Source organism: Zingiber officinale, chromosome 1A (genome assembly GCF_018446385.1).
Source record: "Zingiber officinale cultivar Zhangliang chromosome 1A, Zo_v1.1, whole genome shotgun sequence".
Classification (NCBI taxonomy): domain Eukaryota; kingdom Viridiplantae; phylum Streptophyta; class Magnoliopsida; order Zingiberales; family Zingiberaceae; genus Zingiber; species Zingiber officinale.
Window position 1 is genome coordinate 35,486,718 of NC_055987.1, and position 18,368 is coordinate 35,505,085.

At 36.2% G+C, this 18,368-nt stretch overlaps 1 protein-coding gene across 1 annotated transcript; it reads left to right on the forward strand.

The window, feature by feature from the left end:
* Window positions 1–13,892: 13,892 nt before the first annotated feature.
* On the forward strand, window positions 13,893–17,031 carry LOC121997478. Its single transcript, XM_042551903.1, has 4 exons — window positions 13,893–16,105; window positions 16,194–16,299; window positions 16,396–16,504; window positions 16,652–17,031. Exons 1-4 carry the CDS (start codon window positions 13,893–13,895, stop codon window positions 17,029–17,031), a joined length of 2,808 nt encoding a protein of 935 aa, XP_042407837.1.
* The last annotated feature ends 1,337 nt before the right edge of the window (window positions 17,032–18,368 follow it).

Here is an 18,368-nt window from a genome sequence, read left to right on the forward strand (position 1 = left end):
AGATTTAGTTCGATGAATCAATACGCCCGATAAGTTGGGAAATGGTATCACTTATAGTGTGTGTTGTCGATTATAGAAGGAAACTGTATCCTAGAGATACTAGGTTGATAATGTCATCAAGAGGAGCTCATAAGGATTGTCATGTTAAACCCTGCAGGTGGACCTAGTCCGACATGATGATAAGGTTGAGTGGTACTACTCTTGGACTAAGATATTAATTAAATGAGTTGTCAGTAACTCACTTAATTAGTGGACATTTGATATCTTAAACACATGGAGACTAACACACTCATAATAAGAAGGAGCCCAAAAATGTAATTTGGGATTGGTGCGGTAGTTCAATAATAGTTCTCTAGTGGAATGAATTATTATTGATAAAATTAAGTTGTGTGTTCGGGGCGAACACGGGATGCTTAATTTTATCGGGAGACCAAAACCAATTCCTCCTCTCGGTTCCTAACGTAGCCTCTTATTTATAGAGTACTATACCCACCTATACCCACCTTCTATACCCACCTAAAGGGGGCCGACCAAGCTAGCTTGGGAACCAAGCTAGGGCCGGCCTAGGTATAAATTGGGGTGGCCGGCCCTAGCTTGAACCCAAGCTAGAGGGGCCGGCCAAATTAAATTAAAAAAAATTTAATTTTAATTTTTATTATGTGGAAGATATAATTTATTAAAGAGAATTAAAATTAAATTATCTCTCTTGTAAAAGATCTACAAAAGATTAAAGAAAGAGATTAGATCTCTTTCCTTATTTGTAGATTGGTGAGATATTTTATTTTCTCTTTAAAAATTATTCACATGTTGTAAAATTAAAATAATGGAAATTTCTTTTTATCAACCATGAAGAGATTTTGAAGAGAAATTTTAATTTTAAAATTTCCGGAAACAAATTAGGAAGTTTTAATTATTGATTCAAACTTTTCTAATTTGATTTCATGATGTGGCCGGCCATTAGAATTTAATTGGGAAAATTTTATTTTATTTTTCTCAATTAAATCATGTCAAGGAAATTAAAGAAATTTTATTGTAATTAAATTTCCTAATTTACTTAGGCCAAGATATATAAAAGAAGGGGTGAGGGTGCCTTCATGAGACACAACCTCTATTATTTCTCTCCCTCTTTTGTTCCTTGGTGTGGCCGGCCATCATCATCCTTTCCCTCTCTTCCTCTTGCGGTGGTCGAACCTCTCTCTCCCCTTGGAGCTCTTGTGGTGGCTGGATACTACTTGGAGAAAAAGAAGAAGAAGGAGAGAAAGCTAGCATCTCTTGGAGCTTGGTTGGTGTTTTGATCTTCTTCATTGGTGAAGCTTCCTTGTTGTGGCCGAACCTAGCTAGGAGGAGAAGAAGGTGGTTGGTGGTTTCTCATCTCGAAAGATCATTGCCCACACAACGTCCGAGGTTAGAAGAGGAATACGGTAGAAGATCAAGAGGTCTTTCTAGAAGGTATAACTAGTAATTTTTCCTTTCTGCATTATGCTAGTTATTTATGGAAATAATACCAAATACAAGAGGGTTACGTTCTAGTATTTCGAATATGTTTTTTGAAGTTGTGTTCTTTTGTTTTTTTTTCCCTTGTGATTTGATTGTTCTTTTTGGTTAACCTAAAGTTATTTTAGGAAATTAAATATTAGATTTCTATAAAAGGTTTTGTCTAGTCGGTGGTGGTTGCTCCCATATCCAAGAAGGTCATGTGCCTTGCCACGTCAGTCTGGGTGTTGGTGCGGGAAGCATCCGACGATCGAACCTAAGTTTTGATAATGGCAAAGGATTCAAAGTTAAGGTGCTTTGTTATCTGACAGCTTTTGCTGAGTGTTTAAGGAAAGTCCTAACTGCGGTTAGGCAAGGTAAAACCCTAGGGGGTGGTAACCCTAGGTCATAGGGGGTGGTAACCCTATGCGGAAAGCCTTGGCAGGTCGATGGCTTCAGGCAAAAGTCCTAGGGGGTGGTAACCCTAGGTGGAAAGTCCTGGTGTCGCGAACCAGGTGAAAGTCTGAACTGGCCGGTGAAGCGGATGTTCAGCAGAAAGTCTGGAAGCATCGAGTGCCAAGCAAAAGTCCAGTCGATCTGGAGGATCGTACTGCAACAGGTAAATCTCCTGAGTGGATTAGGTGAGGACGCGTTCCCCATAGAGGGAACAGTAGGCGTCGGGTCGACCTAGGGTTTTCGGTATGAAACCTGAAGTCAGACCCGGACAGTTCGGATGCTGTCAAAACTTTTATTATTATCATGTTTATGTGCTAACTTTGTTTTGCAGGGTATGTGTTTGGGACTAACACATTTTGCAGGAACAAAGGAGCAAGTTACAACTCGGATGAACAGTGTCCGAGGCGCCTCCATGGAGCTTGGAGGCGCCTCGGGTGCGAGCCAGGAAAAGGCCAGCGCAGCAGACTGGAGGCGCCTTGAATGGAGTTCAAGGCGCCTTGGACCGGAGGTTGAAGGAGCCTTGGATAGGCTGAAGGCGCCTTGAACCAGATAGAGTTCGACCAGGTCCGTGCTGATCCACGCGGGTGACTCGGCTCGTTCAAGGCGCCTTGGTGAACAGTAGAAGGCGCCTTGAACCCCCTTTATAAGGGGTCTCGACCAGCAGCTTCAAACAATGAACTCCAAGCAATCCTTACGCTACAAGCTGCTCTAGAAACGCCCAGAAGTGCTGTTGCAAGTCCCCGACAACCCGGAGCTTCAGATTCTGCTACTTTATTGTTGTCGGTATAATTTGTTTTAGTTCTTTCAATTGTAACATCTTATTGTACATTTTACGAGCTTATAGTTGTTGCCCACGGAAAGCGATCGAGGATCGCGGGCCTTCGAGTAGGAGTCGCCTTAGGCTCCGAACGAAGTAACTCCTTCGTGTCTGTGTCTCTTTACTTAATTTCCGCTGCTTTAACTCTTACGTTTTACGATTCCGATAATCGAACGATTTTAGCCACGAGCGCTATTCACCCCCCCTCTAGCGCGTCTCGATCCAACAATTGGTATCAGAGCGGGGTCGTTTTGAATAGGTGCAACACCACTCGAGTTCGTTCTTATTATTCTTTATTCCAGCACTACGAATCCAAGACTTAGTCTTGGAACATATTCTGTTGTTTTCTTTTGTTACATATTATAAATGGCCCAACAAGAGGGTTTCAGCACTGTACGTTCCCCGCTATTCTCCCGAGAGGATTTTGGCTACTGGAAGGGAAGAATGGAAACGTATCTAAAGATACAATTCGAAACGTGGATGATCATAAAGACGGGACTGAAACTGCCAATCGATGACGATGGCAAAACTACACCCTGCGAGAAGTGGGACGCTTCTCTAATAAAAAAGGTGGAAGCCGACGCCAAAGCTACCTGCACCCTCCAGTGTGATCTTACCAAGGAAGAACTCAACAGAGTTGGCCCGTTCTCCTCTGCAAAGGAGCTCTGGGAAAAGCTCATCGAACTCCATGAAGGCACTGACGACACCAAGGTAAGTAAAAGAGATCTTTTACTTAATAAATTATATAATCTAAAAATGCAGGAAGGCGAAACGGCGAGTTCTCTTCACGCGAGAATACAAGACATCCTTAACTCTCTTCACGGAATTGGCCAGAAGATAGAAAATCGGGACGTAATAAGGTATGCACTAAACTCGTTTCCAAGGAATACATTGTGGGCATCAATGGTAGATGCCTACAAAGTTTCCAAGGATTTATCTTCTTTAAAACTAGATGAACTTTTTAGTGAATTTGAACTTCATGAGCAGACTAATGCACAGCCAACCGAGAAAGGTATTGCGTTGGTTGCAGGTACAAGCCGAACCCGGGAACCGAGACCACGACGGAGAACTGAACCAGCATCGGAAGCTGAACCAGATTCTGACGATGAAGAAGGTGACATTACAACCGAGCTGGTAAACCTCGTGAAGAAGCTCTACAAGACGAAAGGATTCGATAAAAGAGATCTAAAGAAGGCAGTAAAATCAAAGGAAGGCCCACAAAATACAAAGATGAAGTTTGAAGTTACATGCTACGGGTGTAACCAAAAAGGGCACATCAAATCCAACTGCCCTAACCTGAAGGAGGTCAAAAAGCAAAGAAGGAAAAAGGTCCTTAAGGCAACATGGGACGAATCTTCATCGGAGGACGACGACGACGAGCTCGAACAAACGAGTCTACTCACTTTAATGGCCCGGGACCAAGTCGTTGAATATGGATGCGAGAGCGAGTCTGAGGCAGAGTCCGAGCAAAGCCACGGATCCGTATCCGTTTCCGAAGGACCAGACCCCGCTGTAAGTATCTCCCGGTTGAACATTTTAGTTAGCTACTTATTGCGCAAATTAGCTAAGTCAAACCTGAAAGTTAAGTCACTTCTAAAGGAAGTAAGTGTCCTTAAAGAAGTGGCTGACACCAAACCCTCACCTGACCAGAGTCAGACTGAATTTCCAACTCAAGTTCAAAAACTTGAGGAAGAAAATTCAACTCTAACAAATCAGGTTAAAGATTTAGAAAATACCTTAGAACGATTTACTTTGGGCTCCAAGAATTTGGACTTGATTCTTGGGACACAAAGAGCCGTCTACAACAGAATTGGGCTGGGATACAAAAGTAAATATAGATCTTATTTATCATTAATAAACAAACAAAGTATTAAATCAGTCCAAGCATGGGTCTCCAAGTCTAACTTGGTCAATCAAGTTGGACTTGGCCAATACTGGGTTCCGAAGGATCAAATATACTACCTCGATAGACCATATCGAGGCCATGATCCAAGGGGAGCAAAAAGAAAAACAATCCTAAAAATTTAAAATTCTAAATTCAAAATTAAAATTAAAATTCAAAATTCGAAATTGAAATTAAAATTAAATTCAAAATTTAAAATTAAATTCAAAATTCAAAATTAAATTATAAATTCAAAATTAAAATTCAAATTCAAAATTCGAAATTGAAATTAAAACTAAATTCAAAATTTAAAATTAAATTCAAAATTCAAAATTAAATTATAAATTCAAAATTAAAATTAAAATTCAAAATTCGAAATTGAAATTAAAATTAAATTCAAAATTTAAAATTAAATTCAAAATTCAAAATTAAATTATAAATTCAAAGTTAAAATCAAAATTCAAAATTCGAAATTGAAATTAAAATTAACTTCAAATTAAATTCAAGACTTGAAATTAAAACTCAAAATAAAGATAGAGGATCCAGACTCGCTGGCACCCCCAACTAAACTACCCGGCAGGGTAACTGAACCTAATCTACCCGAAGTGGGTAAAACAAGAATAGATTACTCGGCAGGGTAATTAAGGTTAGATTAAAAGGCAAGGATTAACTTGACCCACAGTACTAGTGAAGTTTTTGGATGATAGTACGTTAGGGAAACTTGGGCATGCATGTCTAGGAAGATATGGCTTCGACCTGGTGCATTTGGCCAAGTGGAACTGACCGAAGCTACCCTTAAATGGATCCTAACTAGTTAGACCAAGGTTTAGTCCTAAGCTCAATGGGTAGGACTATTTGGAAAACCTCGAAGGCATGGTTACTTTAATGAGTTCCTTGTGACTCACCATAGCCCAGAAGTTTATCCAAAGAATGTTTACTTGTTGAACCCAAAGCTAAACCTGAATCTAACACAAAGTTAACCCAAACCTTAAAATTGAATTATAATTCATCTCACAACAATTATAGGTTTACCTGATTGAAAATTTAGATCGGGTGAGATGACTAAGAAATTAAAACTAAAATTAACTTAAATCAAGTTAATTCAAAATTAATTTCAAAATTTTTAAAACTTAATTTAAAAATCATTTCAAAAATCTTTAAAACTTAATCATTTCAAAAATCTTTTAAAACTTAATTTCAAAATCATTTCAAAAATCTTTTGAAAATCAATTTCAAAATTATTTCAAAAATCTTTTGAAAATCAATTTCAAAATTATTTAAAAATCATTTCAAAAATCTTTAAAACTTAATCATTTCAAAAATCTTTTGAAAATCAATTTCAAAATTATTTAAAAATCATTTCAAAATTTTTTAATTCAAAATCATTTCAAAAATCTTTTGAAAATCAATTTCAAAATTATTTAAAAAATTATTTCAAAAATCTTTTGAAAATCAATTTCAAAATTATTTTAAAATCATTTCAAAAATCTTTAAAACTTAATCATTTCAAAAATATTTTGAAAATCAATTTCAAAATTATTTAAAAATCATTTCAAAATTTTTAAAACTTAATTTAAAAATCATTTCAAAAATCTTTAAAACTTAATCATTTCAAAAATCTTTTGAAAATCAATTTAAAAATTATTTCAAAAATCTTTTGAAAATCAATTTCAAAATTATTTAAAAATCATTTCAAAAATCTTTAAAACTTAATCATTTCAAAAATCTTTTGAAAATCAATTTCAAAATTATTTCAAAAATCTTTTGAAAATCAATTTTAAAATTATTTCAAAATCATTTCAAAAATCTTTTAAAACTTAATTTCAAAATCATTTCAAAAATCTTTTGAAAATCAATTTCAAAATTATTTCAAAATCATTTCAAAAATCTTTTAAAACTTAATTTCAAAATCATTTCAAAAATCTTTTGAAAATCAATTTCAAAATTATTTAAAAATCATTTCAAAAATCTTTTGAAAATCAATTTCAAAATTATTTCAAAAATCTTTTGAAAATCAATTCCAAAATTATTTCAAAATCATTTCAAAATTATTTAAAAAACTTAAATTTCAAAATTATTTTAAAAACTAAATTTCAAAATTATTTAAAAAAAAAAACTTAAAATTCAAAATTATTTCAAAAACTTAAATTTCAAAATTATCTTAAATTTCAAAATTATTTTAAAAACTTAAATTTCAAAATTATTTTAAAAAACTTAAATTTCAAAAAACTTAAATTTCCAAATTATTTCAAAAACTTAAATTTCAAAATTATCTTAAATTTCAAAATTATTTTAAAAACTTAAATTTCAAAATTATTTTAAAACTAAATTTTAAAATTATTTCAAAACTAAATTTCAAAACTCTTTCAAAATTTATCTCTAACAAATTTACTTCAAGTTAACTATCTTGAAATCCATTAAAACAATTCAACCACGTCCTATGTAGGAATTGGATCAATGGATGTTGGATAGTGGCTGCTCCAGACACATGACTGGAGATAAATTGAAGTTTACTAAACTCATGTACAAGAACTTAGGATCAGTTGCATTCGGTAACGAAGGTCAACTTAAGGTAATCGGAAGAGGTAATATCGAACTCAACTCCGATTTTATTATTCGAAAAGTCCTTTTAGTTGAAAATTTCAAGTTTAATTTACTAAGTATAAGCCAATTGTGTGATAGCGGATACTTAGTAACTTTTGACAAAACCAAGTGTTTAGTTAAAAACATTGAAAATCCTGAAATCTTACTTAAAGGACTTAGGATAAATAATATGTATTCAATTAATCTACCGACATCCTCAACAAAGTGTTTTCTAACACAAGAAGAGGAAACTGATTTGTGGCACAGAAGATTGTGTCACACTCACACTAGACTCATTTCAAAAATGAGTCATAATGGTCTAGTTAGAGGTTTGCCCAAATTAAAATTTATTGAAAACTCAATCTGTAATGCTTGTCAACAAGGAAAACAAACCAAGTCAACCCACAAGTCAACCAATCTAGAAAGAACTAACACTTTACTTGAGCTCCTTCACCTTGACCTATTTGATTCACATGGAGCCAAGTCACTAAACAAAAACCAGTATTGTTTAGTGATAATTGATGACTACTCTAGGTTCACATGGGTAAAATTTCTAAAAACAAAAGATGAAACCTATGAAATATTTAGTAATTTTTGCAAATTAGTAGAAAATGAAAAAGACACTAAAATTAAACGAATAAGAAGTGATCATGGGGGAGAATTTGAAAATCATAGGTTTACCCAACTTTTTAAAATAAATGGATATCAACATGAATTTTCATGTGTAAAATACGGTACCCAAATAGTACCTAAATAATAAGGTTATTGGACAAATAATCTTATTGGATTTTTCAGAAATTTTTAGAAATTTTCTGGGATTTAATCGGAGCTCGTATGACGTACTTTAAGGGGATCAATTATTGGACAGCGAGAAAGCCTCTTTGGAATGCCTAAATATGGGAGTTGATTGAGGAATAGACTTAGGTTTTGATTAATTAAACCTAAGTTATATATATATGTTTAAAACCTAATTTTATTCCCCTCCCTCTCACGCCGACGCCCCATTCCCAGTGCCCTCCTCTTCTCCCTAGCCCGATCGGGAGCTCTTCATCACCGCCTACTGACCGGTGTCGCCGGTCGAGCTTCCTCCCTCTTGCTCTCTGTCGCCGAGATTTCACCGCCGCCCCCACTCTCCTTATTCCCATCGACCACCTCTTCTCCTTCATTCCCGACCCCTCTCATCTCCCTCACGCGCTGCCTTCTCCGATCATCCTCCTCGTGCCGCCGTCGGCCACCACAGCCTGACGCCGGACGTCGCCGCCTGTCGCCTACCGCTAGATCGCCGATATACGCCGATTCCCTCTCCCTCTTACATGTTCCCGCAACCCTAGCCGGCACCTCTTCCACGACCCTGCTACCGGCTGCCCTTCGACAGATCCAGCGCCTCAGCCATCACCTGGCTCCACCGTGCCACACGCCAACCTATCTTCCTCCTCAGCGCCGAGCCACTGCCATCAGCACCGAGCCACTGCCATCAGCGCCGAGCCACTGCCATTCTCTCAGTCGACTTCGTCTTGGCTGTGGTCAACCTCGCCTTGTGCCGACACCATTTGGAAGCGATCGATTAAGAGGAAGCATTGGATCAATGTGTTGTGGACTTCTTCTGTTGCCGACCACTGTAAATTCCACTTCTTGAAGCTGTGAAAGTCTTGGGAGAGGAGGTGAGGCTCCGTTGAGGTGAGTTTTTGTATTGAGGATTAGGGAAGTGCTTTTTCTTGTGCTTAACAGGTGTTTGACGAAATGCTTTAGGTCTCTTGTCTCCCCTGTTGTGCCGGACCAGCTGCAAATGGGTGGGGAAGCTCCATTGTTTTCTCCACAGCAAACTTTGGATTTGTTAATCAAAGGGTGTGAGTTGGTTTTGGATCAATAACGGTGTATCCGAATTTGGGTAAGTTTCGAAGTTGATTTATAATGCTTATTTAGTGAATGATTTATATAGATGGATTCATGATCGCTATTGGTATATAATGGATTGATTAGGGTTGTATTGGGTTGGAATTTGTGGATATGATGATTGGTTGATGTAGATTGTTATGTGATCACTCTTAAGATCATTGGATTGATCGTTGGTTGGATTATCAGATGTGGTGGTTTTGGTTAGTTGTGGATGATCATGATAGGTTATTGTGAGTTGATATCATTATGTGGATTTGTTATTGGATTAAATGATGTGTTGATTCAGGGAATTCTAGAGATGATTTCTATATAAATCTATTCAAATAAGGTTATATGATTAAGGATTATTTGGAGGATTAATCGGAGATCAGATTTGATTGGAGTGATCTTAATTAGGTTAGGGCTTTTATTTAGCTATTTAAATTTATATGGATTTAGCTAAATAAAATATATCTATTGATTGATCGCAGGGCTTGGATTCAGGATGAGCATCTCGACGTGGGATTTCCGGACACGATCTATGTCTTTAAGGCGGGTACTTCTTGCCTTATCTCTTTAGCACATTGATCTTAGTGCATGAGCTATATGTTTAGTTGACTACTATGTTTATCTTGACTCCACTCTTATTTTTCCTGCGCTTGATACTTCCACTCAATCTTTAAGCTACTCGTTTCTATATCTATACAGTCTCTCGTTGCTATTCATGATATTTAGCAGATACTATAGTACTAGGTATTGGATACCAGATACCAGACATTAGATAGTAGGTATTGGATATATGGACACCTGATACCATGTTTACCTGCTTTGATTTCTGTTTATTTACACACCTTGCTGAGCATGCTGGCTTCATGTAGCATACCTGTTTCTGTTTATATATATATGATGACTGCTGCATTTTCGCATCATGCCATTGCATGCATAGCCGACGACTTTGGCTCCCTTGTGGTTGAGACGGTCGTTGGCCTGAGCCGCACGCTCGGCCGCTCATGGGTAGTGGTAGCTGGAGCGTGTCGCTTGTCCTGTCGTGCCACACTCGGTCACTCATGGGTAGTGGCGGCTGGAGTTGCGGCAGCAGGGACCCCGTCGCAGACGTAGCTATTCAGCTACTATGCACCTGTCCATCCGGTCACTCGAGAGTAATGGCGGCCTTTGGGTGGTACAGTTTGTCATCGATCCGGCCTCTCGACCATACAGGGGTCGTGGTGCAGAGAGGTGGGCGGGGTGACCATCCGTACATACGCTGTTGTTATTATATCTGCTGGTTGTTTACTTATGCTGTTGTTGCTTATCTATGCTGCTGTTGCTAGATTATACTGCTGTTGTTTATTTATGCTGTTATACTTACATAGGTTGAGATTTATACCTGTGATATGTGTTTAGACACTGGCCTACTTACTGTTTACATGTATATACCTCACATGATACCATGTAGTTATGAGCAGTACTGTAGCAGGACTTTGCTACACTTTACCTTCTACCACTAGCCTAGGATATGGTTTCAGGTATGGACACTTATTATGATATCACTGTAGTATCTGCTATTTCTTTACGAGACTGTATACCTTTGTATCTCTAGTTTGTTTTGCTATACTCATGCACTATCTGTCTATTATCCGCTGAGTCTTTATACTCACCACCCCGTATATTGGTAATTTCACCAGGTAGTAGGTAAAGGATTTATGGAGTCGCCTGGAGATCCTGTCCGCCAATTCCACGTCACATTCGAGGACGACCTTACGATTTCGGTATTTCTTACGTTATTTTTATTTTGGGTTTTGTACTTGTTTATGTACTTGTATTCTCTTGTATTGGGTTTGATATTATTGTGTCAAGCCGAGCCGGCTCGCAGTCAGTTGATTTGTGTTTTGTGATCGTTGTTTGAGATTTTCGCTGTGTTGATTTTTGTTCAGCCGTGTGGGCTGATTCATATATATTATATAACTGCGTGGTTGTGTTTATTTCTGTTCCAGCCGAGTGGACTGATTATATAACTGCGTGGTTGTGTATATATATTCCAGCCGTATATGGCTGATGTATTTTGTATGTATGTTTGCCTCAAATTGTCACCGGTACAAGGGAGATGCTGCCAAAATTTTTCGGTAAGGACTCCTCTGGGGGCGTGACATCATGTCCTAGAACCCCCCAACAAAATGGTCTAGTGGAACGTAAAAATAGAACACTACAAGAAGCCGCTAGAACCATGCTAAATGAATATAATTTAGATCACCAATTTTGGGCTGAAGCAATAAATACTGCAAATCATATTCAAAACAGAATCTTGATCAACAAATTTCACAAGAAAACTCCTTATGAACTATATTATCATAAAATTCCTAACTTAAATTATTTAAAAGTATTTGGATGTAAAGTTCACATTTTAAATACTAAAGATTATTTAAGAAAATTCACACCCAAATCTAACAAAGGAATATTTTTAGGATACTCCTTAAACAGTCGAGCCTATAGAGTCTACAATCAAAACACCCTAAAAGTTGAAGAAACAACTAATATAATATTTGATGAAGAAAATAATCTACCAAATATAAATGAGAATGTTGATATTGCACTATGTGAATTTTGATTATATACTTCGCTACTAGTTACTTCGGCAATTGTTAATTACGAAGTAATATATGCTAATATACTTCGATAATAAAATTGGCATAGTAAATATTATTTTAGACTTCATAAATTAAAAAAAGTGGGTTTCATATATAATTTTAAGCGAGGATTTACTTCGTAATATGTATTCGATGAAGTAATAAGTGTCAAAATAAAATTTATAATTTTAAATGATGAAGTAATAAGTTTGAACCAATTAAAACATGAGTTAAACCGGTTAATTTTTTCAACCCAACTAATCTCCACGGTACTAAACCCCTAGCTTTATTATGTTTCTCATCCCGACTTTTGTTCCCGACTTCTTTTCTTCGTGACTTTTTCTTCCCGACGCGACATACAGGTTTAGGGTTTAACGCGGCGATTTCCTCTTCTGTTCGACGATTTCCTTCTTCATCAACACGACCTGCTAGGTTTCCTTCTTCTTCATCAACCTGATAGGCTAGGGTTGTGTTCTTCAGCGACGCGACAGTGCTAGGGTTGTCACGACAGTGCTAGGGTTGTGCTCGCCGCTCGATTCCACTGTAAGATCCTCTTTACTAGTATTGTATTTGTTTTCTTTTAGATTGAAACTCTTCTTTTGTTAATCTTCAAGATCTTAGCAATTTGTTGGTGAGATCCTCTTGTCAATCTTCCCAATTTTTCTGATCTTGTGTTTTTCCCTATTCGTGGCAAAAAAAAATTGAAAGCTTGTTATTCTATTGTGATGTTTTTCTCTAGAAGTGTTAGGACTTAAAAGATTGTCTTATCTTGATGGTTAAATCCTGTGATCCCAAGTTTATTGCATGAATCAGAAACAAGTTGATCATGGTTCAAACAGAGTGTCTCAAAGAGATGACAGTTTGCATAAGATGAAGGATTAAGGTGGATGGTGGTGCTTAGGGTAAATGGCTTGATTAATGCTGTGATATTAGATGTTGCTTGTCCGTTCGCAGATCCAACTATTTTATATTGCTTTAATTTTGTTTAACATGTGTCACAATAGGATTGACTCTCTATTGATATCTTAAGAAAGTATTTGTTTACTCTGGTGTGCTTTGCTGCTTCACAAGCATTCCTTCCATTGACTTAGTGGATATTTTCCCCATAACATTTCCCCCGTAGATCATGCCCTTTGAAATCTCATTTGTAGAATCCGATGTTATATTAATTCGGTCTTTTCTTGACATCTGCCTTAGCTTCCATGTCGTACCTTCCGTTACTAAAGACCTTGACATTTAGTAATTATTGTATCAATAATATGTTAATAATAGTAATTTCATAAGTATGATATACAATTAAAGTTTAAACCAGTTGAGTTGATAAAATAATAATTCTAAAACCCTTGCAAAAGGAGGGCATTAGACTAAATCCTGAAATCACCTCAACAGCTTCATGCTTTTGAGTTTCTTCCTTCACATCATGTTCATAGCTATTCTCTATCATCTTATATGTGGATTTTAGCATCCAATCCAACCCTAATTCCTTCCTTACAATCTCTTCATTGTTCTGATGAATTAGGTCTCTTTCACTATCATTGTTAGACACGTCCACTGCTGAGCAGCAATAAATCAATAAAAAAAATAATAAATCAATTAAGTCCATAACTCTACATCCCAAAAACTATATAAATCGATTGTGCAAAATAATAATAATAATAATAATAATAATAATAATAAGTTTAAGAAAAAAGGACAAAGTTCTATTTGATAAACTACCTCTTTGAATTGTCTCTTCTTAATTCTTGCATTAGGATTTATAAATTAAAATTCCATAGGTTTTACATTTTGAACTACTTGTAGTTTTAACTTTTGTTTATTCACTTTAATATCTTTTAATTTTGACCTATTTGTTTGTAGATTTTGCTTGATTTAAATGGATAAATCTTGGATATACTTGGATAGAAGGTCCAAACAGTATGAGGAGGGTGTGGAACAGTTCATTAGATATTGTTTACAGAATCCTAATATTGACTCCAATGATATTCATTGTCCTTGTTGCAAATGTATCAATCTTAAAAAAGGATTGGTGAAGTCCATTTCAGAGCATCTTTATTTCCATGGTTTTAGTCAAAATTATGTGAATTGGATTTGGCATGGTGAGCCCGCTAAAGATGATAAAGTAAAACAGAGTGTCAACCAGGAGACAATTAATAATGATTATGACAATTTTGAAACCGCTCATATGTGTGAGGCAGCTTATGATAACTATACAGAAAACCCTGAAGAATTTATGAAATTTTTAGAGGAATCAGAGAAGCCACTGTACAAGGGATGTCAACGTTACACAAAATTGAGTGCACTTGTGAAATTGTACAATACCAAAGCAAGGCATGGAATGAGTGATGCTTTATTTTCAGATTTACTATTGGATTTTGGGGATATGTTGCCAAATAATCACAATCTACCGTCCTCAATGTATGATGTAAAAAAGATGTTGAGTTGTTTGTCGTTGACTCATGAAAAGATTCATGCTTGTTCAAATGATTGCATTCTTTATAGGAAGCAATATAAAAGCTGCGTAAGCTGCCCTAAATGTGGCTTGTCACGGTGGAAGTTAACCAAAAACAAGGTTGAGAAGAAAGGTGTTCCTGCTAAGGTGGTTTGGTATTTCCCTCCCATACCAAGATTTAAGCGCATGTTTAAATCTTTAGATACCTCAAGAAATTTAACATGGCATGCAGATTCTACAAGAGTTGTTGGTCAGTTACGTCATCCAGATGATTCACCATCGTGGAAGTTGGTGGATCATATGTGGCCCGACTTTGAAAGTGAGCCAAGAAATCTTCGTCTAGCACTTGCAGCTGATGGCATTAATCCTCATAGCAACCTTAGTAGTCGGTACAGCTGTTGGCCAATTATGTTGGTTAACTATAATTTACCTCCCAATATGTGCATGAAGAGGAAATACATTATGCTAACTATGCTCATTTCAGGGCCTAAGCAGCCTGGAAACGATATTGATGTCTATCTGGAGGTGTTAGTTGAAGATTTGCAACAATTGTGGGCAGGAGTTGATGGAGTCTATGATGCTTATCGAAGGGAGTTCTTCACTCTTAAAGGAGTCTTATTATGGACTATCAATGATTTTCCTGCCTACGGTAACCTTAGTGGATGTACTACACATGGTTATTATGCATGTCCAGTATGTGGAGAAGATACTTATGCAAGGCACTTGGAAAATGGGAAGAAAATGTCATTTGCGGGCCATAGACGATTCCTATCACGGTTTCATCCCTATCGTAGGCAAATGAAGGAGTTTAATGGCATGGAAGAACTTGGAGAAGCAACTAGACCATTATCTGGGATTAAGTTGTTTGAGAAACTTTCTGACATAAGGTGTGAGTTTGGAAAGAAGATAAGTGTGAGAGGGAAAAAAAAGCATGCAAAGGCTAATAAGTTAGAAGTCAATATAGAAGAAAAAGATCTAGAAGCAATAAATTTCAGAAAATGTTGGAAGAAGAAGTCAATCTTTTTTAATATTCCTTACTGGAAACACTTGCATGTAAGACATTGTCTTGATGTTATGCACATTGAGAAAAATGTATTTGAATCCCTCATTAATACTTTGATGAATGTTAAAGGAAAAACCAAGGATAATGTGGCAGCTAGGTTGGACATGGTTGAGATGGGAATTAGACCTGAATTAACACCTATAGTTAGGGAGAAGAGAACATATCTTCCTTTTGCTGCGTGCTCATTCACAAAAAAAGAAAAGTTACAAGTGTGCAAGTCGTTAAAGGATATAAAAGTTCCAGAAGGTTTCTCTTCAAACATGAATAATATTGTGTGCATGGATCAGCTGAAGTTGACTAGCTTGAAATCCCATGATTGCCATGTTTTAATGCAACATTTCTTGCCAATAGTTATACGTGATGCGCTGCCAAAACATGTTAGATATGCCATCATAAGATTATGCTTTTTCTTCAAAGATATTTGTTGCAAAGTTATAGATGTAGCCAAGTTAGATAAGTTGCAATCTGACTTGGTTGTTACACTATGCTTATTGGAGCAATATTTCCCCCCATCTTTCTTCGATATCATGCTTCACTTAACTGTCCATCTTGTTCGAGAAGTCCGATTATGTGGACCAGTTTACTTTAGATGGATGTATCCATTTGAAAGATGCATGAAGGTGCTTAAGAGTTATGTAGGCAGTCGAAAACATCCTGAAGGTTGCATTGTTCAGAGATATTTAGCAGAAGAAGCAATTGAATTTTGTTCAGAATACCTCAATGACGTTGATCCTATTGGAGTTCCTCAATCAATTCGAGACCCGAAAGCAAATGGTTCTGGCTTCCAAGCATGCATCACACCAATTTTAGTGCAACAAGTTGATCTGCAACAAGCACATTTGACTGTGCTAGAAAATATGGAAGAAGTATCTTGCTATATAATGTAAGTGTGTTGTATTATTTATAATTTTGCATACATAAATGAGATTATATAATGTCTCACTTAAATTTACATATTAATACTTCTACAGTGAACATAAAACTTTTTTGAAATCAATGTTTCCCAAAAAAGAGAAAGATGAAAGGTGGATACAAGATGCTCACAACAAGAGGTTTATTGATTGGTTTCGTGCAAAGGTGGGTATTAGATTCATCAAGTTTTTAATATCATTTGTGCTAAACAACTTATATCTACTATTTTTAATCACCATATTCAAATTGAATACATGTTAGGTGGCTGCTGAAATTGACAGTTGTAATGGTGGAACAACATCGACATTAACATGGTTGGCCCATGGACCGCGTGCACAAATCATTAAGTATAATAGTTATGTGATCAATGGTAATTTATACCAAACAAAGGCGCGAGATGATGACAAAGTTTGCCAAAACAGTGGGGTTTCTTTAGTTGCCAACACTATGCTTGTATGTAGTGCTAAAGATAAGAATCCCTTGCTAGCTGATGTGTCTTTCTATTGAGTGATTGAAGAAATATGGGAATTAGACTATCATCAATTTCAAGTTCCTCTTTTCAAATGTGTGTGGGTTGCAAATGACAAAGGAATAATCAACAATGATGAATGTGGCTTCACCTTAGTCAACTTAAACAAACGAGGAGACAAGAATGACGAATTTGTGCTTGCAAGTCAAGTCAACCAAGTCTTTTATATTGATGACCCATTAACAAAGGGGTGGTCAATTGTGCTTCCAGTTCCAAATAGATGTTATGAGGGAGATGCTGATGACAATTGGAGCAGTATTCCTGATTCTAGGCCAATTGATGATGTTGATACTCATTGCATTCCTGCACATGAAAGATATATTAGATCAGAAATTGAGGGTGTTTGGGTCACAAAAAAGAAAAAATGATGTTTTAAATTTTTGTGTAATGTTTATGTTATGAACATAAAGGAATGCTTTATGCACTTTAAAAAATTATGTTATGCAATTGTATGTTATGTTTGTACTTGTGTTGCTATTTATTTATATTTTTGCTATTATGATTATATATGTCATGTTTATGTTATTGTACCAATTTTAATAGTGGTTTCATTGATGTTCTTATGCAGACAATACTCGATGGGTCGTAAAAAACAAGTAGTAGCAGTTGAGGAGATACATGGAGTAGTTGATGCTGAGCTACATGGTGTAGCTGATACAGAGGTACATGAAGTTCCTGATAGAGAAGAACATTCTGTCGATGTGCAGAAGAACAAACGAGGTCCTACATCAATGTGTAAACTTACTGCAGCTGCAAGATGGGGGAAAAAAGCGAAGATTGATTATGATGACATGGGCCGACCATTATACAATGCAAATGGAAAGGCATTGCAATCGTATATTGGCTCTGTTGCTAGAACCATGGTGCCAATCAACATAAAGTCTTGGCCTACTGTCCCAGAAAATATAAAACAAAAATCGTGGGAAGAGATTTCGGTAAGATTAATAAATACATACAATCTCAAATCAAGTTAGCTTTCAACTCTCTGCTGTCATGTAGCGAAGAATGTTTTATTTAATCTAGTTAGTGAAGAATGTTTTATTTAATCCATTCTTGTCATATAGCTATCATTGTTTTATTTAATCAATTCTTGTCATATTAGTTGTATAATTATCCAGCTTGTATGTCTATTATTTTTTTTATTTCTATTCAACTTCTCTATTAATAGTATTAACTAATTTTTTGTGTTGCAGAATGTGTTCAAATTAACACCACAAAGTGAGACTGCTGTGATGAATTCAGCATCTCAAAAGTGGCGAGATTTTAAAAATAAACTCACTAGCAGATTTGTTTGGCCAAATAAAGACAATCCTGAAAAATTGAGTTCTCCACCTAGTCAATATCAGATCCCAAAAGCAGTTTGGAAAGCATTTGTAGATGAGAGACTTCATCCATCATGGGAGGTACGTACTCATGGTGTTAGGGAAAGCATACGTAATGGTGTTAAGGATTGTAGCAACTTGTTTACAGTATAGTGTTGTTTGTTCGTTTGCATTTGCAAGTTCAAAATCCTGCATTTACTGCATTTACTGGAGAACCAACTTCTGGAATTTACTGCATTTACTAGAGAAGAAAATCCTACATTTGTTGATTTGCATTTGTTGAAAGCATACGTATTTGTTGATTTGCATATATTACAAAGTTTATCCATCTGTAATCCATCTGATTTACTGCATTTACTGGAGAAGAAAATCCTTCATTTACT